The sequence below is a fragment of the Megascapheus bottae genome, chromosome 26 (genome assembly GCF_031878675.1).
Source record: "Megascapheus bottae isolate mThoBot1 chromosome 26, mThoBot2.hap1, whole genome shotgun sequence".
NCBI classification, from domain to species: domain Eukaryota; kingdom Metazoa; phylum Chordata; class Mammalia; order Rodentia; family Geomyidae; genus Megascapheus; species Megascapheus bottae.
This window is the reverse complement of record NC_143534.1, coordinates 20,569,719-20,597,234: the sequence shown is the minus strand read 5'-3', so window position 1 is coordinate 20,597,234 and position 27,516 is coordinate 20,569,719. Positions and strand designations below refer to the sequence as shown.

Below are 27,516 nucleotides of genomic sequence, written 5' to 3'. Positions count from 1 at the left end.
TCGAGATAAGCCTTCAAAAGTTCACTGCCTAGAGGCAGAAACAAGTCCGAGTAATTGTGGGATTATGATTGCTGCTATTTGTGATTGCTGGTGCTTAGTGTCCTTGAACAACCATTTTCAAGTTTTGCAACTGATGTCAATATTGGCAATGCTTCTATCTATTTCATATATAAAAATGAGGAAATTCAGATGACCCAATGACTCGCCCTAGCCACACTTACATAAGTAATAGAGCTGGGGTTCAGAGCCCAGACTCTAACACCCCAAATCTGTTCACTTTCTTCTGTTGGGAAGACCAAATTTTCTGTTGGAAGGACCAAGTGTACTTAAGTAGCCCCCTCCCCCAAAATTTACAGCTCAGCATCAGTGGATGTGTCCAGTGAAAGATAGACCACTAAGAGGCTGGAATACTGTCAGAAAGCAGCTTTAGGAATCCAGGTAACTAATTGACATTCTCTTTCCTGTGCTCAAATGACTGCAAATTGTTGATGTGGAACTTCCACCTAAAAACACCTTCCATTTATCATAACACACTCAGATGGCCAGTTCTAGTCTCCTACTTATTCCCAAGAATCCAATGATGTCATTAAAGTATATGCTATAATGAAAGTTTCCCATCCAAGTAAGAATCAGGCCTGACCCTACTTAGCTTCCAAGATCAGATAAGGTCTGATGTTTTCAAAATGGTACATCCATAGATTGTGCTGTAATAAAAAGAATAGTATCACCTTTACCAAGTGCTTCCTTTCAGACCTACAGGAAGCACTGTAGGATTGTTCTTTGGCACATTAGAATGTCCACACTGGGATTGTGAAATAAAATAAGGGCAACTGGACATATACACTTGCATATGTGATGGTCTGATGATTCAGCAATGTGAAAATGCTGAGAAAGGAGTGATGGTGCATCTGCAGGGAGCTGGAGGAAGACATCATGACTCAGAATGCAATGTAAAACTTATAAACTCTTTCTTTCTGGAATTTTCCACTTTGTGTTTGTAGACTTGATGGTTATCTGTGACTATGGAACACACATAGGCAGAGGAGGCATAACTGTAACCCTTTGATAGATGCTTTCTGGGGCTGGGAGTTTGGCCTAGTGATAGAGTCCTTGCCTAGCATGCACAAAGATCCGTGTTTGATTTCTCGGTACTACATACATAGAAAAGTCAGAACTGGTGCTGTGGCTCAAGTGGTAAAGCACTAATCTTGAGAGAAGCCCAAGGACAGTGCATATGCCCTGAGTTCAGTCCCCAGGGCTGGCAAAAAAGAAAAGCATGATAGATGCTTTCTTTTGTTTTGGGTTTTTTTTTGGCTTATTTATTGATTTATTTTCTCAATCACAAATCGATAGATGCTTTCAACCCCTGTCCTACTTAACTCTCACTACTGCTTCCTTTCCTCCTTTTTTGGAGGGGATGTATCTTCCTAGCCAAGGGTCTAATATTTATTAGATTGCCTAACTAATTGTTTCTACCCAAAGTAAGCAGAAAATCAAGCAGATGACATGCCTTGCTATACTGAGTGTGTACCACTGGAGAAAGGGGCTTTGGTGGGACAGCCTCTTGGGTGGGGGGGGGGGGTGTCCTTGAGCCTCTCCTTGTGTCATGCTGTGGACAATGCAATCAATCTGGCCGAGGCCCAGAACACTGGTTCATTTGGGGGTTTCTTGGTATCTGCTTCTCTGTGGGTGGCCTCGGAAAGAGCATTTCTTCTGCACATGCCTTAGCTCCCTTGTGTTTCCCAGACCCATGTCCAAACCATTGGCATTGTTAAGAGTGGCTGCCCGACCCCCCTACTGGCCTCTGAGAGCATGGGACAGACTGGACACACATCTGAAATAAAAGAAGATCATGGCTAATGAGAGTGTTCCCATGTGCACTGGCCCTCACTCCACTCTGCAGTTTATCTGAGACCTTCTGCCCCGGAACCCAGTGCAGGTCCACACAAGCCCCTCTTGCTTCCATCCCCTAATTGGTAGCATCTCTAGAAAGGGAGGAAGATGGCTGTGTGCCTGTAAGAGCATAGCAATCTTGTAAGGAATGTGTCATTTTCGTGGCTATTTACACACACACACACACAGACACACACACACACACACACACACACACACACAATTCATTTGTGCTTCTAATGACAAAAACATGCAGTCTGCTTACTGCAATATATGAGAGCCAGACTCTTTGCTGTGTAACACTTCCATTCAAAACAGTAGCTATGATCTGTTTCTCTGTTTCTGGATATCTAGGGTGAATTTGGGATTGGGAAATTTAATTTTTATTTTCTAGTTTCCAATGTATTCATTTTTTGAGTAATTACTGGGTCTTGAACTCAGGGCCTAGGCATAGTCCCTTATCCCTTTCAATGAAGGTTGCCATTCTGCCACTTGAGCCACAGCTCATTTCCAGCTCTTTTGTTTTTTTTGGGGGGGGGGCAGTCCTAGGGCTTGAACTCAGGGCCTGGGCACTGTCCTTGGGCTTTCTCAAGGCTAGTGCTCTACCACTTGAGCCACAGCATCACTTCCAGCTTTTTCTGTGTATGTGGTACTAAAGAATCGAATCCAGGACTTCATCAGTGCAAGGCAAGCATTCTATCACTAGGCCACCCTCTTGACCCCCACTTCCAGCTCTTTTGATGACTAAGTGGAGTCTGTCCCAGGTGGCTGCAAATTAGATTCCCAGATCTCAGCCTCCTGAGTAACTAGGATTATAGGTGTGAGCCACTGGAACCCAGCTCAGGAAATATAATGTTTAAACTACTTTGGAGTAGGTTCAGAATATGTACCATCACCAGACCCAGGGTGTGGCAAAATGTGAATCTGGTTTGTCCTGGAAATGCAAATTTCTCTGCACCCCTCTTTTTCTCTCTGTCTCTCTGTCTCTGTCTCTGTTCTCTCTGTCTCTCTCTGTTCTCTCTGTCTGTCTCTGTTTCTCTCTGTCTCTCTCTGTCTCTCTCTGTCTCTCTCTCTGTCTCTCTCTGTGTCTCTCTCTCTCTCTCTGCGTGTCTCTCTCTCTGTCTCTCTCTCTCTCTCTCTCTCTCTCTCTCTCTCTCTCACACACACACACACACACACACACACACACACATTTAACTTTGTTCAGACTGCATTTTTAGGGATTGCTAAAAGCATGCTTTCAGGGCCAGGAGTTTGACCTAGTGCATTCATGAAGACCTGGTTTTATTCCTTGGTACCACATACATAGAAAAAGCTAGAAGTGGTGCTGCGGCTCAAATGGTAGAGCTCTAACCTTGAGAAAGTCCAAGGAACAGTGCTCAGGCCATGAGTTCAAGCCCCAGGAAAGCATACTTAACTTTCTCCTAAAGTCATCAAAATATATGATAAAAACGAGAAAAGATTAAAACGTAGAAAAGATGAAAAGAGCAGCACAAGATTAGCCTTAGTCTAGAACAAAAAAGTAATAGGTGCTTTGTTCCTTTCTCTCAATCAGTAAATCAAAAATGTGTGTGTGTGTGTGTGTGTTTTAGTTTTAAGTGTTTTGCTTACTTATAAGATATGATATATAAAACACAATATGGCATCTGCTTGCTTTCCCACTCTTCCTGTCTTTCTGATTTCTTTGATTCATGTTTAAGTACTATGCATGAAATCTCTTGTAAAGATAACTAAATTGCCCTCTTGAGTATTAGACTTCGTAAAGCTGCAGTGTGGAGTTTTCTTGCTTTAAACTGACCATGTGTGATTTTTTCTGTAGCCACTAGGTCTCAGCACAGATTGACTGTGCATGAGCTTAGACCCATGTCTCAGCTGAAATCTAAGCCTGACAAGAGTCATCCTTAGATTTCAGCCTCTGTCCTTGGAACCATTAGGTGGCTTTGAGGGGGGTCACTGTTAACTAGGTAGTCTTTCTGTGGTCATATTTTGTGTTGATATACTAGAATATCAGACTGAGTAATTTATAAAGAAAAGACTTAGTTTTCATAGTATTGTAGGTAGGAAAGTCCATAATCGAAGTACCCATACCTGATGAATGACTTCAGGCTACATTACGCCATGGCAGAAGGCTGAAAGGCAAGAGGGTACCAGACAGTTGGAAAGATGGGACTGAACTGGTGTTTTTGCTTTGTTTATCATCAGAACCCACAGGAACAGGAACAAACTCACTCCTGGGATCCAGTGTGCAGAGATCTTCTAGTGGCCCCTACCTCTCAACACTTTTCTGCTGGGTCCCCAGGAAAAAGAAAGCTACCACTATTCATGTTGTACGGGTGCCATTACAGTCCACTCAACAGCCCAGATAGGAACCTCTCAGTTGAGGTTGCAATTCAATCCACTCAGTTCATTTTGGCCTTGATGATTGCCTCATAGTTTTGCTAGAAATTCTGCTTCTTTATCCCTAGTCCTCCTTTTAAACCAAGCAATTAATTCCACATCTCAAGGTGAACGTTGTGAATTATAAATAAGTCTGTTTGCAAAACGTTATCACTAAGTTGGTGTACAATAAAACCATGCTCTGTTCTTTTAGAGACAATCATGAATAAAATATTTTACCAAAGGCTTAAAGAAAATTAAGTTTACTTAAGTTCATAAAAGCTTACTATCCTATCCAAGAAAAATCTATTTTAGGTTGAATAATTTGTTTTTGATGACCCCTTGCGGATTATTATTTGTCACCTTATTTTCCCAAAGGAAGGATTAAAAAAAAAACAAAACCAGAAGACTTACAAAAATAAAAGGCTCCACTACCACAACAATGTAGAGCTTGCCAACATGTTTCAATTTCCAAACAGAAAATACAGATCTTATGACAGTATATTATTTCCATGGCTGTGCCAACCTGAAGAGTAAGGGAAGATGATTTTTAAGTATTTTGTAACAGAGTGAAAATCTTGATTATTTTATTCTGAAGTTTATATTATTAATGATTCTTCTTGGTTCCTATATTCTAGCATATTAAAAATTGTGACAAGAGCCGGAAGTTTGGCCTAGTGGTAGAGTGCTTGTCTAGCATGCACAAAGACCTGGGATCAATTCCTCAGTACCACATACATAGAAAAAGCTGGATGTGGTGCTGTGGCTCAAGTAGCAGAGGAAAAAGCCCAAGGACAGTGCTCAGGCCCTGAGTTCAAGCAAAAAAAAAAATGTGATAGTTGGGCAAAAATAATAAAAGGAAAGTTACAATGTTTTACCCCTAATGACCATTTTTAGTATTCTTTTATGTATGTGTAGTAGTTCTAGGGGTTGATCATTGGCTGTAAAGATGTTCTACTAAACTGAATGACTGTGGCTCATGCCTGTAATCCTAGCCATTCAGGAGGCTGAGATCTGAGGATCATGGTTCATAGCCAGCCCAGCCATGAAAATCCTTAAGACTCTTATTTCCAATTTACCACCAGAAAACCAGAAGTGGAGCTATGGCTCAAAGTGGTAGAGTGCTAGTCTTGAGTTGAAGAGCTCAAGGACAGCACTTAGGTCCAGAGTTCAAGTGCCATGACTGCAAAATAAATAAATAAATAATTTAAATTAAAAAAAGAACTACTTGAGCTATGCCTCCAGCTGTTATTTTTTGAGTAATCTCATATTTTTGCATAGGCCAGTCTGAACCATGATGTTCGCATTTATGTATCACACCTGGCTAATAAGATAAGCATGAAGTACCAATAAAAATTTGGTTGAGATGGGGTCTAGTGAACTATTTGCCTGGGATGGCCTTGAAGTATAATATTCCTAGACTGTGCCTCTCACATAGTTGGGATTATAAGTGTGAGCCACTGTGCCCCATTAGCAAAAAGTATTTTGGAAGCTAGAGTTGCCCATTGCTAAATAATAGGATCTTATTTTATTTTTTAAAGTTAAACCCTAGCTAGGCTCACACCTGTCATCTTAATTACTTAGGAGGTTAAGATCTGGAGGCTTTAAGTCAGCATAGACAGAGAAATCTGTAAAATTCCACTTTCAAAATAACCACTATAAAGCTCGAGGCATGTATCTATTGGTACAGTGTTACCCTATTAAGTACAAGTCTCTGAGTTCAAACCTTGATACTGAAAAAATAAAGTGTTACATCCACTATACCTACTGTGGCAGAAACAACAACTTGGTACATTGTATTAGCTAAAACAAAGTCCACCCTCATTGGAATAGTAGGGATCCGAGATACATTGTTACATTATTTTTAAGGAATTGTGTGAAGGGGCTACCATTTCAGAAGTCAAGTAAAGAATTTATTTTTGTTTGAATAATATCACTCCTTCTTTCTCTTTCCCCCATATACCTTATTCTATCCTTACCCAGAAGTAACATAGTTCATTTTTACGTAGTATATATTGAATACAATGACTGCATTCTTGCTATTATGCTTACCTTTTTCTAATGCTCCAAAAAAGGAAAAACAAGACAAAGGAAAATAATGTTTCCATTACTTAATAACAAAGCAACAAAGAAATACTGCCTTGCATTAAAACAGTTGAGAAAAGTCTAGGAATCCTTGCTTTTTTTTTTTTAATAAAAAGCCATCTACTTCTAACATTTTTTCCCACAAAGCATCCCTTTGACCCTGTATTACAGTGTCTGAGGAGCTTGTCCCAATACAGGCTCCTAAACCACCTAATAGTACATCTTAGAGATGCCATTCAGAGGCCTACACTTTGGAGAAGTTCCCTATGAGTTCTATTTTCTTCTCAGCAGCATACCATGAAAGTAGGTTGAAGTCCTAAGGTATAAAAGGAGAAATAAGTCATACCTTGACCTTGGTTCCTCTGTGGAACTTGAGCCAGCTGTACCTGGTTATAGCAGGGTTTCTTCACTGCAGGAATGGGAAGGGCCTACTCCAATTTCTGTGCTGGGCCATGGTCCATCCTTCACACAGCAGCGCTAGAGAGAAGGCTGAGGTTCTTGTTACCCTCAGGATGTAGAAGTACCATCCATACAGCATCATACAGAACTTGCATAGAGTCACATCTTGATTCCATTAACTCTTTACTTGTGGATTCTACCTCAAATCCTCTCCCTCACACCAAACTATTCATTGGAGGTGTTTTGTGTTTGATGCAATGTTTTTGATTAACCATACCCCCAAAAGATCAACTTGTTTAAGCAACTCACTCCCTACTTATTTTTCTGGAATCTATTTTTATTGTGTACTCAGATGTTCTGTATGCTATTGGAATTTAATAAATGCATAGTTTATGTAAATTTATTTTGAAACAGATGCATAAATACATAGTTGTACATATTTGTGGGATGTCATCAGATAATAATTATGTATTGAGGATTTCATAAATGTATTTTCTTTTTTGTGTTAGTTTTCAGGCTTGGATACAGGGGCTGTCACTGTCCCTTCATTCTTTCATTTAAGGCTAGAGTGCTTGACCACTTGAGCTATGTTTCCATTTCTAGCTTTTTGGTAGCTTATTGGAGATAAGAATCTCATAGACTTTTCTGTCCAGGCTACCTTTGAACAGTGATCTTTAGATCTCAGCCTCCTGAATAGCTAATATTACTGGTGTAATCCACTAGCACTTGACTTTATCAATGTATTTTAATTTAAATTTATTTTAACTGGCACATAGCACAGAAAGTGGAACATAAAGAGGAGTGTCATGCAGTGACTTCATGGGCTTGGTATTTTTGTTGTTGTTATTTATTTTTGTTTTAGTGCCAGTCTTGGGGCTTGAACTCAGCCTGGGTGGTGGTATCCATGAGCTTTTATGTGCAAGGCTAGCTCACTCTCACTTGAGCCACACCTCCACTTCTGGCTTTTTCATGGCTAATTGGAGATAAGAGTCTCACAGATTTTCCTGCTTTGTCTGGCTTCACACCATGATCATCAGATCTCAGCTCCTGAGTGGCTATGATTACAGGCGTGAGCCAGGGGAACCCAGCTGTGATTCATATTTTATAAGTGAATAGGGGGATGTCATTTCATTTAGCAGCCCTCAGATATCCTGCTGTGCCTTCCTTATGTCAGAACAGGTACCCTGGTCAAGAGATCTACCATCAGATACACAGGAGTGGCTCTAATTAAAACAAAAACAAAACAAAATAAAATGTCGATGAGGCTCTTTATTTCCAATTTATCACCAAAAAGCCATGAGTAGAGCTATAATTCAAATGGTAGAGGGATAGACTTGAGTGAAAAAGCTAAAGGACAGATTGTGCTGCTGCCTTGAATTCAAGCGTCAGTTCTAGCACACAAAAATTTGTAATTAAATTATATTTTAAATGTTTTTTTTCTTTTTAGAAAAAGGAAAAGATGAGAACAGAGACTACCGATATACCAAGTGTAATTTTGAGGTTTTAGTCTATGAAGAACATTAACTCATATTTGAAATACAGCAGAAAGATCAATGGTAGTGTTCATTTTTTATCTAAAATACCTTTTTTCTCTTTTAATAAAAACAGCAGTTGAACTGTAAATATAGCAGATGTCACTGGCCACTCTTCTGAAAGAGTTGAGAGATTTATGAACATCCTTTTTCTTTATTGTGTCATTTCCGTTGTTAATGCCGTCAGACAGGTTTAACACCAAGATCTCCTAGATTGAACTATCATCCCTGGAGTTGGCAATGTGAAGAATTTGAGTAGCATATAACATAACAGGACCATCTGCCAAATCAAAGGCACTCTGCAGTTCACATAGCAGAGAGAATAAGATTTTTTATGGTTCTTTTTGATATACTGAAGAGTTCAAAAATGCACAATGAGCCTGACTTTCCAGCCCATCTCTAGATTACTATTCATGCACATTTTTTCCATTTAAAAAGCTTTGTTGTTTTTGTTGAAGAAAGCCATAGCTGTACTTTGTAGCCTAACACCATTCAGCTGTGTGTTTATTACACAGCTCAGCTCTTCTAGAAGCATCCCTCCATAAAGGTCGTCTTAGGAGACAGGGCCCTCTTGTGATTCTGGAGTGTGCAGGATAATCAGTATTCCAATGTTGGGACATAATTACAGTTTAAGTCCAAGCACAGTAAGGGCATCCGGGTATCAGAACCAGTGCCCAACATGCATGTGAAATGGGATGTTTTTATAGACAATTACTTCTCTGTACAGCACACAGACACACACAGCAGTTATTCATGCATATGCTAGGAAGTCATTTTCTGAGACTTTGGCTGGAAACTTAGCTTTCATGGATGAAGCATTTGGGGTAAAGATCTCAAATATTCCCCTTGAGAAAACAAAGCAACAAAATCCACCCGACATTTGAGGGTAGCAGATATTCTTTAATGTGGCTTTCACTGTTCTTTGTCTTGGCATATCATGAAACTTTGGCACAGGAGAGGATGAAGAAAGCTATTTTATTTGAAGATGACAGAGCCTACACACTTAATCCATTAAATCCAAGTTGATGGGCTTTGCCCAGAGCTAAGTATTTTGTCCTTACATAATAGTTTTTATATTAACTCTGTAAACAATACTAATTTTCCTGGTGACTCTTTTCAAGCCCATTGAGTAGCTGTAGAAAAATGAAAAGGTAGGAGGTTCATTTTTTTAGGCAAGGACTTATATGTGTTTTTGTCATAGATTTTTAAAGACTCTAATTCCCTTCTAACATTTTGCAAACATCAAACTATATAATCCTTATAACTACCTCATATCTCAGTTACCCCCATGTGGTAAGTGGCAAAATATGGAAAAAGCACAGAAGCTCACACCTCTAATCCTAGCTACTCAGGAAGCTAAGATCTGAAGATCACTGTTCAAAGCCAGCAGAAAAATCTCTAAGAGTCTTGTTTCTAATTAACCAGCAAAATACCAAAATGCAGCTGCGGCTCAAGCAGTAGAGTGCCAGTCTTGAGTGAAAAAGCTAAAGGACAGTGCCCAGCCATGAGTTCAAACTCTATAATGCACATGTGCACACACAGACATAACACATCACATCATATCACATAAACATCCAGCAGCTGGCCAATCTTCCCAGAGTTAGTAGAGAGCAGAGGTCTGGCTGGTACTCTCTGGTTTGAGAATCTACTGTACCTACTAACTCTGTGATGGCACTATGGGGATACCTTCATGGTTAATATGAAGAGCTAAGAATAGAAAAGAGAGTTCTTAACACTTCAGACCCACGGTCCGGTCACCCCCCCCACCACCAACACCTTCCCCTATGGAGTCAGGGAGGGGAGAAGGGGTGGCATGTAGAGCCTTTGAGCTGACAAAGGGACTGACTACCTTGGAAGAAGGGACTCTGCGGAATTAAATAGAGTCTCCAGAATATCTAATATAATTAGTAGGAAAGACTGAAAGTGAATCAAAACATTATCATTGGGTGCTATTCTGTTATCCTAAGAAGGTTCACATTACAAGTCCCACTTCCTGTACTTTCAATGCAGTAGCCCAAATGGATGGGGCCAAAAGAACTATGCATTCTGCCAGCACAGAGAATTAAAGAGGAGCCACAAGCTCCTATACCCTACAGAAAGAGGAAAGTGTACCAAGGTTCTAGATCCGCGATGCGCTAGGAACCAAACCACTCTATCCATAGGCATTGGTACTTCTGGAATCAGAAAAGTGCTGTGTACCCTTGAGGAAGCTCTATGCCATTGGTCCAAAATAGAGGGGGCGTGGCTTCTCAGTGTACTTTTCTGGCATGAGCTAGAGGGGCCAGTCCACTGACAGGCAGATGAAGGTAGGATTGCATCGGATCCACATCTGGGCGTCGTTAGCCACGGTGAGGGCCAGCCCCAGATGAGAGGTGGTGGGAAGGAAAAACAGCTCGGCCAGATGGTGACAACCATTGCTAGAGGAAACACTGGCTTCGTTTTTGGAAAAGATTTTTCTTCAGACTCTGAAATGATTTTGGAAGCTGCTTATTCCTTCTTCCCCAGGATGAATAATTTAGCTAGTATATAGAGAACCGAAAGCCAAAAAACCTAGAGCCATCCATACAGATGAGGGTAGGTCACATGGTATAATTTGGAAAGCTTCTAAAGTTCCCCACTGCTACGTTTACAAAATCCAAGTTCACAATTCTCTAGGCAGCCACCTTTACAAACACTGACCTTTATCTGTGGCTTCTTCCTGTCAGACAAAAATCTTAAGGTAGAACTCACTTTTGGTTCGTGGAACCATCAGAAGCAATTTATGCATCCACAGATAAGTATGGTAGGTGATCACCTCTTTTGTTTTTTCTTTTCTTTGTGTGTGTGAGTGGGGGGGGATTTGAATTCAGGGTCTGAGCATTTTTACAAAGGCTAGCGCTCTACCACATGAGCCATAGCTCCACTTCCAGCTTTTTGTGTTTTGTTGCTATTTAATTGGAGATAAGCGTCTCATGACCTTTCCTGCTCGGGTTGGTTTTGAACTGTGATCCTCAAATCTCAGCTTACTGAGTTTTTTTTTGTGGAGGGGGAAGCTGCTATCACTTAGAATAATTTAGATTCATTTAAAAGTGTATCAACTTTAGAATGAACCAGTCACTTAGATTTGAATAATCATTCAAAAACTTATATCCCACTACTTGGCATTTACCCAACCATCCAGAAACAAAGACATACTAAATCCACTAACACAACAATGTTCATTGCAGCACTATTCACCATAGCAAAGATATGGAACCAACCTAGATGTCCCTCAGTTGATGAGTGGATCAACAAGTTGTGGTATTTGTACACAATGGAATTCTATGCTGCTGTCAGAAAGAATGGCATTGCCCCATTTGTTAGGAAATGGAAAGACTTAGAAAAAATCATATTAAGTGAAGTAAGCCAGACTCAAGGGAACTTAGGCTCAATGGTTTCCCTCATTCGTCATAATCAGTAGAAACCTTGGGCTCTACTAGCAGAGATCTGCAATAGAGCAAAATCTTGATACATAAGGCCATATAATGTGAAGCTAATTGAAAGGACCTCCAGGATATTGAAACAAAAGCCATATAATGAATGATTGTTGTCCTTAATGTACTATGTTGTCTCTCATCTCCTTTGCTGTCCCTTGGTTATCTCATATTAGTATAGTATCTCACTTTGTTATCTGATATATTGAATTTATTTGTATTTGGATATTTGAAATTTGATAGGGAAGGGGGGAAAACCAAGACGGGTGGGGAGTGTGGGGGGGGGAGGGAAATGGGTACCAAGACATGTGAAAGGGTATCAATGTATGTGAATTAATGCACCTTCTATCTGGCAAATATCATGTAACCCTTTTACTAATTACAATATAAAAAAAACATATCACAAGCCCCACACTGGTGACTCGTATCTGTAATCTTAGGGATCCAGGAAGCTGAGATATGGAGGATTAAAGCTTGAAGCCAGTCTAGGCAGATAAGTTTGCGAGAGTCCATTTCCAAAATAATCAGCAAAAAGCGGGGCTGAGGGCATAGCTCAAATGGAGGAACATCAATGTAGTTAGCATGAGGCCTTGAGTTCAAACTCCACTATGGCAAACAAAACAAAGGAAAACTCAACCAACTATCCCCTAAAGAGAATCACTTGAGAAATGTCATCTAAAAGTGATTGAGTCGTAGCTGTCCAGGCCAGGCATTATCTTGCAGTAAATTATTCTGAGTTAATGGAGTATGATTACAGGGAGATCAACATTTCAAGAAACGTTGTGAGTTGTGCTGGTATGCAGTATCAGAGATGAGCTCATAAGGGGAGTTCAAAACAAGCTTTCATTCTCTACAAAGAAGGCTGAGTAAGCTGTTCCTTTTCGGCAGTATTGTGGATTGAGTTAGGGCTATTGCACTTGCTAGACAAGACTCTACAGCATGAATCTCCTCCCCAGCCCTTTGACTTTTATGTTTGTTTTTCTGATGCTTTTGCTCAGTTGGCCTCAGACTTCAGTCTTCCAATTCCTAGCTGCCCCAGTGACTGGGATTACAGGCTTGTGCCACTGTACCCAGCTCCAATAGGTTTTGAATAGATTATCATTCATTCACAGAAATTCTGTGTGAATCATGCCTTTGGCTTCACCATGGTCTTAGTTGGTGCTTTATCCACAGAGATAATGAAATTCTATGGTTAAAAATGTGAGCTTCGGGGACTGGAAGTGTGGCCTAATGATAGAGTACTTGCCTAGCATGCAGGAAGCCCTGGGTTCAATTCTTTGGTATCACATACACAGAAAAAGCCAGAAACGATGCTATGGCTCAAGTGGTACAGTGCTAGCCTTGAGAAAGCACAAGGACAGTGCTCAGGCTCTGAGTTCAAGCCCCAGGACTGGCAAAAAAGGAATATATGACCTTCAGTGCTGGTTGACCTATAGCTGAATCTCACAGTTCATGTCCAGTATCTGAACCTTGTGTGAATTCCTGAACTTTCTAAGCTACAGGGTCACTTGTGGACCAGGTTAGGGTGCCAGCTCACAAGATTACCATTTGTAGAGCTCTTGGCACACTGTCTGGCACAGGCTTAAACAGCCAATAAATGTAACCAATACTTATTCTAAAGCCAACCCCTTCTCTTGGCATCCGTTTTTCATACATAACTCTAAATTGGACAGAGGTAGGTACAGAATTTGTTAAGTTCTAGTTTGCAGAAGGAAACACACACACACACACACACACACACACACACACACACACAATATTGTCACATCAGGAAGTCCTAATAGTAGTTGTTGTCATGGTTGTTGTTCTTGTGGCACTGAGTTTCAAATTCAGGACCTCAGACTTGCTAGACAAGTACTCTACCACTTTGGCCACACCCCATCCATTTTAGCTTTTAGTTTAGTTTTCATTATAGCATCAAAGCTATAGCTCAAGAACCATCTTGGATATTGCTCTTCTTACTTACACCTCACAGATAATTGGAGCTACAGATATGCACCACCTTGCCTTAGCTTGTTTGGTCGAGGTGAGGACTCAATAACATTTTACTAAGACTGATTCCAACCAGTATCTTCCTGTGTTCATCACTTGAATATCTGCGATTGCAGGCATAAACCACCCCACGCTGCCCCTCATAGTAGCTTTGATCTTATTTACAGAGCAAGACAAAAATGAACGTTCAGTGAGACCAAAAACAATGTAGTTGGTAAGATATGTGCAGAAAGAATTCATTAAAATGTGTGTACTACTTTGGAAAATAATATATGAAAGGTTCATATTACCTATTGGTAATGCTTGGTAATGCTCTCTTTTTCACTTTCCAAGATATATCTGTCTTAATTTCTTACTTGAGGAGAGCCACAGACACTAGTTCAAAAAAGGAAAGAAAGGCTGGCTCACGTCTGTAATCCTAGTTCTTCAGGATCTGAGGATCCAGCTTTGAAGCCAGTGAGGTCAAGAAGAGTCATAAGACTCTGTCTCCAATTAAAACCAAACAAAAGAACACACACAAAAAAGAACAGCTGGGAGTAGAGCTGTCTGACTCAAGTAGTAAAGTATCAGCCTTGAGGAAAGCATCTAAGGGAGAGTGACATCAGAACCAGTGTGTGGCATGCGGGTAAACCTAGCCGGTTCTTCTGGGAGGAGGGAACCAGGAACCATGCCATACATTTAGGAAGACTCTGAACAATTAGAGCTCTAGGTAGTCTGTGACGTTTGATATCTATCCTACTCTCTGGCATGTTTCTTTCATCATTTGTTCCAAAGAGATGGATGATTGGATAATTACAGAAGGTGATCTAGTATACCAAGGCTCTGTGTTACCTTGGATCCAGAAATACAGTAAACCCTGGCTGTCCATACCTACTGTCTCTAATAACAGTTCCCATATGGCCTGCTTGTGCAGATACCTGGCTTAATTAAGGAGGGGGGGATATCTTTTGTCTGTCTAGGACCATTGTCTAGGACATTTATAACCCATTTTCAGGCCATCCAAAATGACCAATGCAAGCCAACCACTGCATTGCAGTGGACAGCGGAGAAAAAGCAAATGAGAAGCATCTGTGTCTGTCCTGCCATGTACCAAATTGTGGTCCAGTGGCCATTCCTTTCTGCTCACTTCCTCCACAAGAGCATCCTGCCAGGCATAACAGGTACTGAGAACTTCTTCTTTGAGAGTCATAGATAAATGATGGGGCCCTTTTCTCACACAGCGAATCCCAGTTGCCTACCTTTCTTCTCTCTATGTAATACCACTTCCCTGGTGACTTTCCATCTCTTTACCTCCTTCTTCCAGGTCCCCCAAAGTTTCCTGCTTTCCATCTACTCCACTTTAATTTAGGGAAACCTATTATATGATTTTTTTTCAGAGATTTTAATGGGAAAAAGACTCATGGGCTAATCTTGCTTCATTTTATTTACATTTCAGTGTAGTAAGTGCTATTTTATAGAACACTTAAAAATTTCTCAACTTTAGGGTTTGCTTATTAAATTTGAAATTTTTAAATTAAAAAAAAAAGCTCAGGAGAAAAAAAGATTCAGCCATATTTTTTTGTCTCTTTTTTCAGGATTACAAATGTTACCTCAGGAATAGCTACTAGAATTCATGTGCTAGATTCTAAGTGGCGTTTTTTGTCAATCAAAGTTGAAGGAACTTTGGCCCATGAAACAACTGAACTAACACATCTTGAGTTGTTCCCCAAGCTGTGTTTTTATATGATTGTTTCTAAATTTTTACAAGGAAACATGCCCAAACTGAGGCTAGTCCCATTTTTTTTTTTTTTTTTTTGCCAGCCATGGAGCTTGAATTCAGGGCCTGAGCACTGTCCTTGGGCGTTCTCAAGGTTAGAGCTCTATCACTTGAGCCACAGTGCCACTTCTGGCTTTATCTGTGTATGTGGTACCAAGAAATCGAACCCAGGGCTTCATGCATGCTAGACAAGCACTCTACCACTAGGCCACATTCCTGGCTCCTTGTCCCACTTTTTAAGTTTCAGCATGGTTTGGGATTTTACGGCATCTAAAAATTTCCTAACTATACACCTTTCTCTCTTTTTTTCCCTTTCTTTTTCTGGTCTTAAAACACACTCTTTTGGCTGGTTTGACAAGTTACTTCTGCCAACCAGTTGCTTTTATGGTAATTGACAGCATAGCTGGGTTTTGGAACTTTTGGATCCAAAAAGGCAGTTTAGCTTAGACTTTAAGGGGACTGTGCCAAGCTACTTGCAGAGTAAGAGATGCAACTGAGCAAGTGTGTGGCCATAAGACGCTAAGCCACTGGGTGCTAATGAACTTCAACCTGACAGTCTACAAACCAGAACTAGCTCAGACTCATGGAGACTGGCTGGATTTCAGCAGCATTCTGAATCTTCCTAACTTTCTCCTTTTTGTGGAGCCCCTGGTACCACTTCCAGAAGGGAGCTGGTGAGACCACCTCATTTTCAGTGGGCAGAAGCAATGTGGGCCTGGGGATACACATGACAGAGACAACAGCCTCACTGCTCTTTGAGTAGCGATTCAAGGCAGAGAAGACACAAGCTAGCTGGACTAGAAAAAGAACCAGTCAGTGTTTTACTTCAAAACAAAATGAACATGAGAAAAAAAATTACAATATTTAGGACCACTGTTTAATATAATAAGTGGATTATAAATTTTCTGAATTTCCCTCAAATGATATCAGTTGTCAAAAATAGCTAGGATGACTCCCAGAATACATCTCAGAATAATGAATTAAAAATTATGTCCCCTAGATTACCAGGTCTTACATATCTATTAGATACTTTCCATTTGCCAATTCATCTGGAAACTAGAACTCAATACTCTACAGGAGGCAGCATTGGGATAGTTGATATCCTTAGACAGATCAGGCAGCGTACCAGGAATAGCAACAGATAAATTAACCTCTTTTAGTAATACCGTGTGTGTGTGTGTGTGTGTGTGTGTGTGTGTGTGTGTACATGCCAGTACTGGGGCTTGAACTCAGGGCCTTGTGCTCCTGCTTATCTTCTCAAGGTCAAGGCTGTATCACTTGAACTACATCTTGACTTCTGGCTTTTAGCTGCTTTACTGGAGATAAGAATCTTATAATGTTTATGTCCAGACTAATTCTGAACCACCTCCTGAGTTCCTAGGATTACAGGTATAAGCAATTAGTACTTGGCCATGCTAATACTTTCTAATTTACTTTTTTTTTGTCTTTTGTCGGTCATGGGGTTTGAACTCTGGGCCTGGCACTGTCCCTGAGCTCTTCAGCTACTGCCCTATCCCTGGAGCCACAGAGCCACTTCCTGTAATTTACTTTTGAATTCCAACCACCTTGGACACAGAAGAACTCCAGAGTGGTGATCATTTTTTTGGATTGGTTGAAAACATTGAAAATCAGCCTTTGTGACATGCTTTTAACACTGATTATGAATAGAGAGCCAAGATGCTTCTGTTCTTTGGTAATTCGTATGAAGACTTTCTCTCTGTCTTCAGAACCTAACCCATACCTTATGACTCTAGGCTTGCTCATTTACCTTCAAATAAAATCGAAAATTAAGTCGTCTACATACTGCCTGAGACATTGTAAAGATTTGTGAAACTAATTTAGAATACCAGAATTGGGATTAGAGCCTGGGTTTTTACACTTCAAAGTTATTTTCATAGGCACCAAAGGGTAAAGCATATAGACCCTGAAGAATAAGTTGAATTTTATAATTTCACCATTGGCTGCAGTAAACTCGCTTCTTGGTGGCACAAATTCAAGGTGTTGGCTGGAGGGAATGCCAACACACAAGTTCCGGCCTTGTCTAAAACAAGAAGTGCTCCCTGGGCCTGCGTGATGTCATTTTTCAGATTCTGCGTCCCGTTACAACTTTGATAGCCACAGGCTACCTTGTGGAGCTAGTGGTCCTTGACTTTCTGGTTCAGCTAGGAAGCTGGATTCTGGGACCTGGGTCTAAGGGAGCCACTGCGCTTGTGAGCATAGTTGCATGACTTCACTAAACGATATCTTGTTATTTCCCTAATGTTACTGGAGCTCATGAAACTTCTGCTTTTGCCAAATCCTTCTTTTGAATAAATATCTCCATAAACCATTGCTTCACTTTGGAAGTAGGGTTGCTGCAATTTGTGGGCAGAATTGGGAAAAGGCTGAACCTCTCTCTCTCTCTCTCTCTCTCTCTCTCTCTCTCTCTCTCTCTCTCTCTCTCTCTCTCTCTCCCCCTCCCTCCCTCCCTCCCTCCCTCCCTCCCTCCCTCTGTGTGTGTGTGTGTGTGTGTGTGTGTGTGTGTGTGTGTGTGTAAAATGTCTGACAATGCTGCTTTCCCTCCCCCCCTAGACAATGGCTTCCATTTGCTGTCTGTACTGATAGCACCTTGTCCCTGGGATTACTGAGTAAATCTGCATCCGTTCTAGAAGTAAACAAGAAATGGAGTGTAAACTCCAGAAATGAGCTCACATGAGCCAAGTCCCTAACCCCTAAATAAGTTACAACACAAATCACTTCCAAAAGAGCATGGCACACAGGAAATAGTCTATCAACCAGGATGATCAAGATTGTATAAACTAAAACTCAGTATTACTTTCTCCCATATACCTGAGAAAATGTATAACCCCAAATTATCAAAGGCAACAGAGACATAGTTGACCATGGAAGCCAACCTCAAGAGACCCAAAGATTCAGCAGCTGACAAGGCTCCAGACAATGACTGTCCTGATGTTCACCGAGCCCGTGTCCCCTCCTCCCCACCATCCCTAAAACCTTAGTCAGAGCCACCCGTCATCAGGGAAAGAACACTGAAGGACACATCTCGCTATTCTTCACCACAGCCTTGTCATTTGTTTACCAAGTGCACTGTACTCAGAGTGAACCTTGCCACCTGGCCTGACTCAGGATGAATTAGTAGGTGTTCTTGATTTTTTTTTTCTTTTTTGCACAGAGGGCATGGGGTCTTAGCTTCCTGGCCCACATGGTCATAGAGTTCTATTCTTTTTCTTTTCTAAGAGGCAAAGAGTTTAATAGAGGCAGAGAGAGAGAGAAAGTGAACTGTTAGGGGGAACAGCAGGCTGCAGCTGGATGGAGGGGGAGAGAGATAGAGAAAGAGGGGCGGGGGGAGATCGTGATGCCTCATTCCGCAGCTCCCAGATGCGTGCTGCTGTGGACAATGGTGACTCTGGTGACTTAAACATGGATAAGATTCAGTCTCCTGAGCTGAGGGGATCCCTGCTGTACTCTTCTGCCTTTCAGCCTTCCCTCCCCTCTTCACCCCCGCCTTCCAGTGTCAATTTTGGTGTTCCTTGTACTGTATTTTAATCAGTCAGGAAGCTAGCTTCTTCCTTCCTTCTTTTCTTCCTTCTTTCCTTCCTTCCTTTCTTCCTTCTCCCCCCCCCCTACCTCTCTCTCCTTCTGTCTTCTTTCTTTCCATCTTTTCAGATTTGGGGGGTGTTCCTGTTCTGAGTAAGAGAGTAAATGTTACCAGCCTGCCTCCCCAACTTCTTACCACAGCTATCCCAGGAGTGTTCAGACACTTGGGGAGATTCAGAACTGGCGCTTGTTCTTTCCAATACTCCTGAATGCTGAGTTGCTAGGAATATGAGGTCCCTAACTCATCTGTTAACTTACCAGGAGCAACTAATTATATGCCAGTCCTGCTTGCTGAAATTATAGACTATCGATCTGTAGATATCCCCAGAATCTTCATGAAAGATTCTAGCTAAGGACTCAAGGCCCAGACCTTGTGAGACATTGAAATCAGTTCAAAGTTACATAGCAGAGGAATAGCAGGGCAAGATTAACAACCTGATCCCAGGTACAGTCGGCATTTTCTCTCTGGACACTGACTCCCTATGAAGAGGTTTAACTGTGTGTTCATCTCCCAAAGCTACCTGTGAGTCTAATTCATGATACAGAAATAAGCTTCATAAACTCCTTGCTCTTTGTTGAAAACAAGGACTGGAGTCATGGTTCAGGTGGGAGAGCACTACCTGTGAGCAAGAAAGCCAAGTGAACATGCAGTTCTTTGTACATTGCAGAGAGAGAGACAGAGACAGAGACAGAGAGACAGAAAATAATTGATTATTTGCTTCTCTTCACAGACACTCTGGAAAATGGATCCAGTAAGGGTGACAGGTGAGCAAAAGCTTTTGTTGTTGTTGTTGTTTCTCATTCACGTTTTGCAAGGATGGCATGTGGAGTGCAAATTGTAGTGCATTTGACCATTTGTCTGTATGTTTTGCTTAAATCCAGTGCAGCTCACAGAAAGGGACCGAGCAAAGAGGACACATACTGGAGAGAGATCAATGCCGCTATGGCCTTAACAAATCTTGCACAAGGAAAAGATAAACTGCAGGGAACAACCAGCTGTATCATCCAGAAGTCTTCTCACATAGCAGAAGTAAAAACAGTCAAAGTGCCACTCACACAGCCCTTTTAGACGCTCGTCCAGCTGATATGTTCCAGGTCCTTTTGTTTCATATACATCTTCGTCCTAAGAGCTGAAGCGGGAATGAAATCAGCTCCATTTCCAACCTCTCATTTTTAATTATCCTAAATATATCATGTAGTTGCTTCCTTAAAAAAGACATAAGTTATAAAAAAAGAACTTATTTTAATCAAAAATATTAACTTATTTTATGTTACTCAAACTATGCATAAAAACACATCTGCATTGCCATTACAGTAAGTGCCTTGCTTTCTGAGGAAAAAAAAATACGCTTTAACGTGGGTACAGTGAACACAGCTGTGCCTCAAAATGCCAGTTCCATGTGTTTATTAGTCTGTGGGCACTGCTACAGACAGGACTAAGTATTGCCGGACAGAACTGAGAATTGCTCGAAGCCATTGAAATATATTCAGTCATTCACACGCTACAACTTGGAAATCTGGTTAGCCCACATGAAGCACACTTTTAAAAGGACGACCACAGAATTGAAACTTGTTCATTGTGCTGTTCAGAGCCAGGGTGGAAATTTTGTACATGTATTTTTTTTGTCTGTATAGCTGACATTTCAAACTCCCCAAATGAAAGGTGCACTGATCCATATAGTGTATACATTTAAGATTCCTTCAAAATGACTTTAAAATTGCAGTGAGCATATTGTGATCAGGAAAAAAAAAACAAAACTGGTGAAACATTTGAAATATTAACTTGAAGGCAGCACCAAGCCCTTTAGAACTAATTCGGATTTTCTTTCTCTGGGGGCTTTTTTGTTGTTGTTAAGTTTACTTTATAAATGGCTGAAAACGTTCCTGTGTAAAACTAAACCTACAGTTTGGTTTGAAAGCATAATCCTGTTTGCATTAAGACTTCAGTGTTTTTTCTGTGATGGAAACTTTTTTCATATGGAATGACTAAAAGGTTTTTATTTGGCTCATTTCAAATTACAATTTCTGTTGGACAATTTGTATTGCAATGAGAACAAGACAATATAGGAAATGAATCCCTATAGGATAATCCACCTACAGGCATAAAATTGATTTTTTTTTAAAACTCAAAACATATGGAAAACAAAACATTGAACTGTCTCTGAATTTTGCCAAGTAGGATATTTAAGTAAAAATTAAGTGAAATCGTGCATTCAAAAAAAAGAACATTTTGTTTCTAAATTAAACTACCATTGAGTGCGAATAATCAATATCAAGAAAGAAGAGTATCTTTTTTAGTCAAACAATTATATTCTAATCAACCTGGGAAGACTTTAAATCTAAATAAACAGTGGGGACGCCAAATATGCCAAAGTGTATATGTAACAGAGACATAGATTGGACAATATTGTGGAATTCTTTTTCTGGGTAGTAATTGTAGGCTTAAAAAAACTGGAAAGCAATTTTTGTGTGCGTGTGTGAATATGAACAAGAGCCAATAGTGCAGCCATATGGTGACATTTTTCTTTATTTTGCAAAATGTTTTTAAAACCAAAGGCTGCTCTGTCTGATCTACAAACAGCAACAGTCTTGATCTAAAACTGTAGGACACTTTTTCCTGTAACATAACATTTGGGGACTTGGGTTTATTTAGTGTAATGAAGATAATTTGATATAAAAATATTTTGTATAGATATTTTTTACTTTTGTTTTTTTAATTGCAGTTTGAAATCACAGTAAGTTCGAAGCAAAATATGTAAGTTATGACTGTATGAGCAGATGATGTACTGGGCTCTTTTGGTTTATGTCTTTTCGTAGTTAAGAGATGCATGATGAAGACATTGGAATTGTTTTGAGACAATTTTGCCAAAATGTGAGCATGTCAATGAAAACTAAGGACAAAATACTTCATTCTTCCTCATACTATTATAAGTTATTCTGGTATTAAATGTTTTAAATAAAAGTGTTTTTGTTGTTTTAACATATTTCAGATAGATGAGTGAATTCTGGTGGTATTTTATCTGAATTAGTTATAATTCACTTTTTCTTATCTCTTTTTTAAAAATCATACTTGTTTTGTGTTCTAAACTGTAGATACTAGATCAGAGGTGGGGCTCAGATAGTAAAGAATCAGTCAATGAGCTAAAATGACAGACACTGAGTTTGTGTACAGTTCTTGGACCCAAAAAAGGAAAAAAGAAAAAGAAATGGCAGATACTAGGTCAGTATCAGACAGCTAGCTTCCTGATTTCATTAAAGTACCAACAGTTGGAGTCTGGTCTCTAAGAACATTAAAAACATTTCCTAATTAGCACCTCCATAGCAGTATCTGCAATTGCAATTACTTCTTAATTTAATTTACTTTTCTGCTTTCATACTTTGGGGGAATAAAAGTCCCTTCAGTCTTTCATTCCAAAGAATCTTGAACAACGTTGAGTCAACAGCTGAGACTCCAATTCATAATTTATATGGTAGAGAAATGGGATTACGTGTTTCCTTTGCCATACTGTATATTCATTTTAATAAAATTAATAACTGCCAGGAATACTTGACAGATTTAAAATAAAAGTTAATCTCTAGACCTCAGTAATCACATGGATTCTGTTCTCTTTTCCTTTGCAAGTTGGAGGGAGCAGAATTAGATCCAAATCCAACTTTGCTTTGTAAGGAATATAATCACCCCATTAGCTAGGCAGATTGCTGTTTGATTCCTAGCTCTATCCCTTCCTCCTGCAAACTATTGACTTGGCCACTAGTCTCTCATTTCTTTATCTGCCAGGTAGAAAATAGTACACTTGTCCTTTTTTTTTGCTGGAAAATTGAGGAAATGGACAGCTTGTAAGATATCTACTATAGTGCCAGACAGATAACCGATGCGCGATAAATGAAAGATGCAATCACCCAATTTTATAATTCCTCTATATGCATAAAAATAGAAATGGAAATGGAATATGAAACATAAATAGCAGAAAAAGAAAGTTCCCAGGGTGGGAAGATGTCCGACATGGAAGACAATGGGGAAATGATAAAAGTTGATATCAGAGTTGAAGACCTGTAAGGAAGATGGGTTTCTTCTCATCACTTTGAGCTATCTTCATAAAGCTTAAACTAGAACAAAGGTAAGTAGAGACTGATGTGCTCATAGAAAACACAGGATCTGTGTGCAACAGCTTCCTTCACTTGGATACACCAAGAATCCCTTTTGCCTCTGTTTGGCCAGCTCCTCACTGTGTAAGAGGACTAAGAAGATCTCCAGCTGCTGCCTTCTTTCTCTGCCTGCTCCATGTAGCAACCTTTAGCCAGCAGTGCTAACAGCTTTAAAACTCATGCAGCTCAATGGCATCCCATCACATAAATGAACCCAGAGGAAGCCCACTAGTCTCTTCTGTTGAGGAATGCATAGGATGCCATGCCTTGGGGTATGGGTAAAACCTTCCACTTACTGGTGCTTCCTGGCTTTTACACTTTCCTCCATAGTAACTCAAAAATGAGCATAGCCAGGGCCAGGACTTTGGCCTAGTGGTAGAGTGCTTGCCTAGCATACCCGAAGACCCAGGTTCGATTCCTCAGCACCACATACATAAAACAAAAGCCGGAAGTGGTGCTGTGGCTCAAGTGGTAGAGCTCTAGCTTTGAGAAAGCCCAAGGACAATGCTCAGACCCATGAGTTCATGGCCCAGGACTGGCAAAAAAAAAAAATGAGCATGCCTTTAAACCCAGTATTTGCATGGAAAAATTACACCCATGGTCTTTCCAACTCCAAAAGCTAGTTGGGAGGCAGTGAGACAGAAAAGTGCTTTTCTGACTGCATAGAGCTACCTGTACGATTGGTTATGGTGATGAATGTTCCATGTAAACCACAAGAGCAAGACTCTTATGCTTTTTGGCCCTATAAATTGTGTTTTCCATGAAGCATTTCCTCAGATCTCCAGTATGGCCTGTCATCTTTGATTTTTTTTTTTCTGAGTGTCTGTGATCAGAGTTCAAGGACTGATTGTCATGTTGCAAAAACTGAATACAACCTCAACTTGTCCTAGCATCCAGATTCTCCATCTTACAAATGGAGCAAAAAGTTGGTTTGCCACATATACACAGTGGCCATAAGTGCTGTGTGTGTGTGTGTGTGTGTGTGTGTGTGTGTGTGTGTGTGTGTGTGCATACTGGCCTAGGACTTGAAATCAGGGCCCGGGTACTGTCCCTGTGCTGTATCTCAGGCTTTTAGTGCTTTGCCAATTGTGCTATAGCTCTCAGCTCTGCTTCCAGCATTGTTTTTTAGTTTATTGTAGATAAGAGCCTCATGGACTTTCCTGCCCCGACTTGCTTTGAACTACAATTTTCAGATCTTAGTCTCCTGAGTAGGTAGAATTACAAGCATGCCCCACAGGTACCCAGTTAAGAACTATTTTTTAAGGTGAAAAGATTTCTGAGTTTGGAAAAAGCAGCTAATACAGTGTGCTTTTCTTTTTAATGATCTTTAAGTAATTGTAAAAAGGGATTTCAACTCAATATGCCTTTTCTGAGTTCAATACATCTTGATCCCTATCATTCCTTTCATCATTCTTCTTTCTTTCTCTTTTCTATCTTTACAAATATGATTCTGTGGAACTTCATCTCATGTAAACAATGCATGATGACTAGAGTGGCAGTTCTTGTCTCTAATCCCTGCTACTTAGTAGGAGATAGGAAGACAAATTTCAAGGCCAGCCCAAGCAAAGTTAGTAAGATCTCATCGCAAAAAGAGACAAGGCAGGTTGATTCATACCCGTAATACTAGCTGCTCAGTAGGTACAAGTAGCAGGATCATGTTTTGAGGTCAGCCTGAGCAAAAATGCAAAAGCTCATTTGAAACTAAACTAAATATGAATGAAAAGTAATGGGGATATTATTTGAAGTGGTCTAACACTTGCCTAGCAAGCACAAAGACCTGAGTCCTGCCCCTGCTAACATGCATGTGTACACACACACACACACACACACACACACACACACACACACACACACACACACACACATTTTGCATGGGTATGATTTTTAAAACAAATTTTAGCTCAAAGCTTCATTTCTGCAAATTTGACCTGCAATGAATCTAATCTGATTGCTTTTCATTTTTAAGCTTAATTTTAACTGATGTAGAATAATTGAACAAATATTTTGGGGTAGAGTGTGATGTTTCTGTGTGCTTACTTAATGGAAAGTGAGAAAATCAGCATAACTAATATATTTATCACCTCAAACACTGATTTCCTTGTGGCATAGTCATCAAAATCCTTTTCTGCTAGCTATTTTGAAGTGAACAGTACATTATTATTGACTCTAGGCACTGCAAACGTCTACAAGCCGCTTGTAGCTAATTCTCACTTAGTATCCTTTGACAACCATCTTCTCCACTCCCTCTACCCCATTTTAGCACCAGCCATTCTACTCTCTGTGCTTTCGCGAGCTCAACTATTTCAGAGTCTTCCTGTAGGGGGAAAAAATGTGTGCCATTTTTGTCTTGCACCTGGTTTATTTTGCGTCACATAACTTATTGTCTAACTCCATCCATGTCCATAAGTAGAATTTCCTTCTTTTTAAAGACTGGGTAGTAGACTATTATTGATAGCAGGGCCACTTTCTTTAGCCGTAGCTCTGTTACCAGGCCCTAGATTGTTTTCAGTATCTGATGGTTGTAATTAGTACTGCTCATAAACATGGAAGCACAGCTATGTCTTCACACGGATTTCATTTTGGGAGGAGACACACCCAGGAGAGGCATTGCTCAATCATACTATACATCATACTGTATAGCTAGTTTTAAGTGTTTATTTTCATTGATTTTAGATTCTAAGGTGTCTTCTATAGCAATGCAAGCTGTAAACTATAATGATGTAAATTTTTACCAACAGTGAGTAAGTGAGAAGACGAAATCTTTTGTCTTTTTTAGTAACATTCATTCCTTCTGGGTTTGAGTTGTTTTCCAGCACAGTAAAGTCTTATGCTATTTCTAGCCAGGTGTAAGTTCAAGCCCCAGGACTGGCAAAAAGAAAAAAAAGATTCTCACAGGCTTTCCTGCCCAAGCGGGCTTCAAACCATTATCCTTAGAGCTCAGCCTCTTAAGGATTATGTGAATGAACTGCCAATGCCTGGCTTAGATCTTATTTGAGATATATCTATTAAGGTGTTTGCCTGTCTTCAAATAGAATTGTATTTTTTTCTTTTGCGGAGTGGAGTTCCTTGTATATTCTGGATATTAACCTCTTATTAGATATAGTTTGCAAATACTTTCTCCCACTCAGTTATTCAAATAATGGCTGTGTGTATTATGGAAGTTATTGTTCAGGATTTTTTTTAATTACCTGCTCTTGTCTGATGAAGTGTTCTTACTATACTCTGGATATGAGGACTTTGTTATATGTGAACCTACATGTGTGTGCCTGCATACACATGAGTTCACAAAGTTTGTCTAGCATTATAGTGTTGAAAATTATGAAGAAGCTATATATATGTAATTTATAGCTTATATATTACATAATTACATGTATCACATAATACATTACATAGAGAGATTATATATGTAATAAAATGGTGAAGAAGCAGTCATATTTCTGTCTGTAGGCTCTGCCCCCTCCAAGAAGCACCATCAAGTAAACAGTAGCATCCACAGTCTGTTTTTAAAATCAAATTCTTCCAGGAAAAAGGAAAGGTACAGAGAGCTGCCATTGGATCTCCCTAACTGCATTTGTTGATTAACTCGCCTGTTTCGTGTCAAGCTGTCCTCATTCTCCCCTTACACTTCTGGGTCACTAGAATTTGCCTGCTCTGGTTATTGTATTCGTCATCCCTCTGGCTGCTCAGTCAGAATTACTCATACAATGCTCAAGACTTTCTTCATCTGGAAACCTGGGATCGCCTGGGACAATCGCCTGGGACAATGGATATCTTGTGAGTTCAGCAGTGGGGAGGGTGCCACAGCTATTTCCAGCCCTCGTGATCACAATATGGACAGGCTGACAAGCTGCCATCCCTTGCCAAGGCATCCAGATGCTCAACAGCTGGAGAAGAAGAAAAGCTAATGTGGCCAGGTGATCATTTGGGCACAGCACCTGGAGGGTATCCATGCCACACTGTATTGTGGGTGCTGCCCTCTGCTCTGCAGAGAGCCCTGTATCTCTGCAACCCAGGCCTCTTTAAGCACTGAGAGCACAGGTTCGGCTCAGAGTACTCTGAAGGTCTAGTCTGGGCAAAGATAACAAATAAATGATCTCGCTCCCTTTTCCTTTCCCTTCCATGCTTCCCCTCCCCTTCCTTTCCTACATCTTTCTTCCCACCATCTTCTCTCCAATTCTTTCCCCCTCTTGTCTCTCTTCCCTTTCCCCTTTCCCCTCTCTCCTTTTATCCCTTTGTATATATTGCTTTGCTCATGACGTAGGCAGGACTAGAAGGATGCAATCTGTAT

The 27,516-nt window shown here is 40.3% G+C and overlaps 1 protein-coding gene across 1 annotated transcript in view; it reads left to right on the top strand.

Moving 5' to 3' along the window:
- The window catches only part of Mkx (mohawk homeobox), a 66,298-nt gene extending 44,285 nt beyond the window's left edge, over positions 1-22,013 (top strand). Inside the window, exons 5-6 of the mRNA XM_090318691.1 lie at positions 19,814-19,847; positions 19,965-22,013. Of these exons, the coding sequence (XP_090174817.1) occupies positions 19,814-19,847; positions 19,965-20,151 (221 nt within the window). The 3' untranslated portion in view covers positions 20,152-22,013. The remainder of the gene's footprint in view (positions 1-19,813; positions 19,848-19,964) is intronic.
- Positions 22,014-27,516: the final 5,503 nt, after the last annotated feature.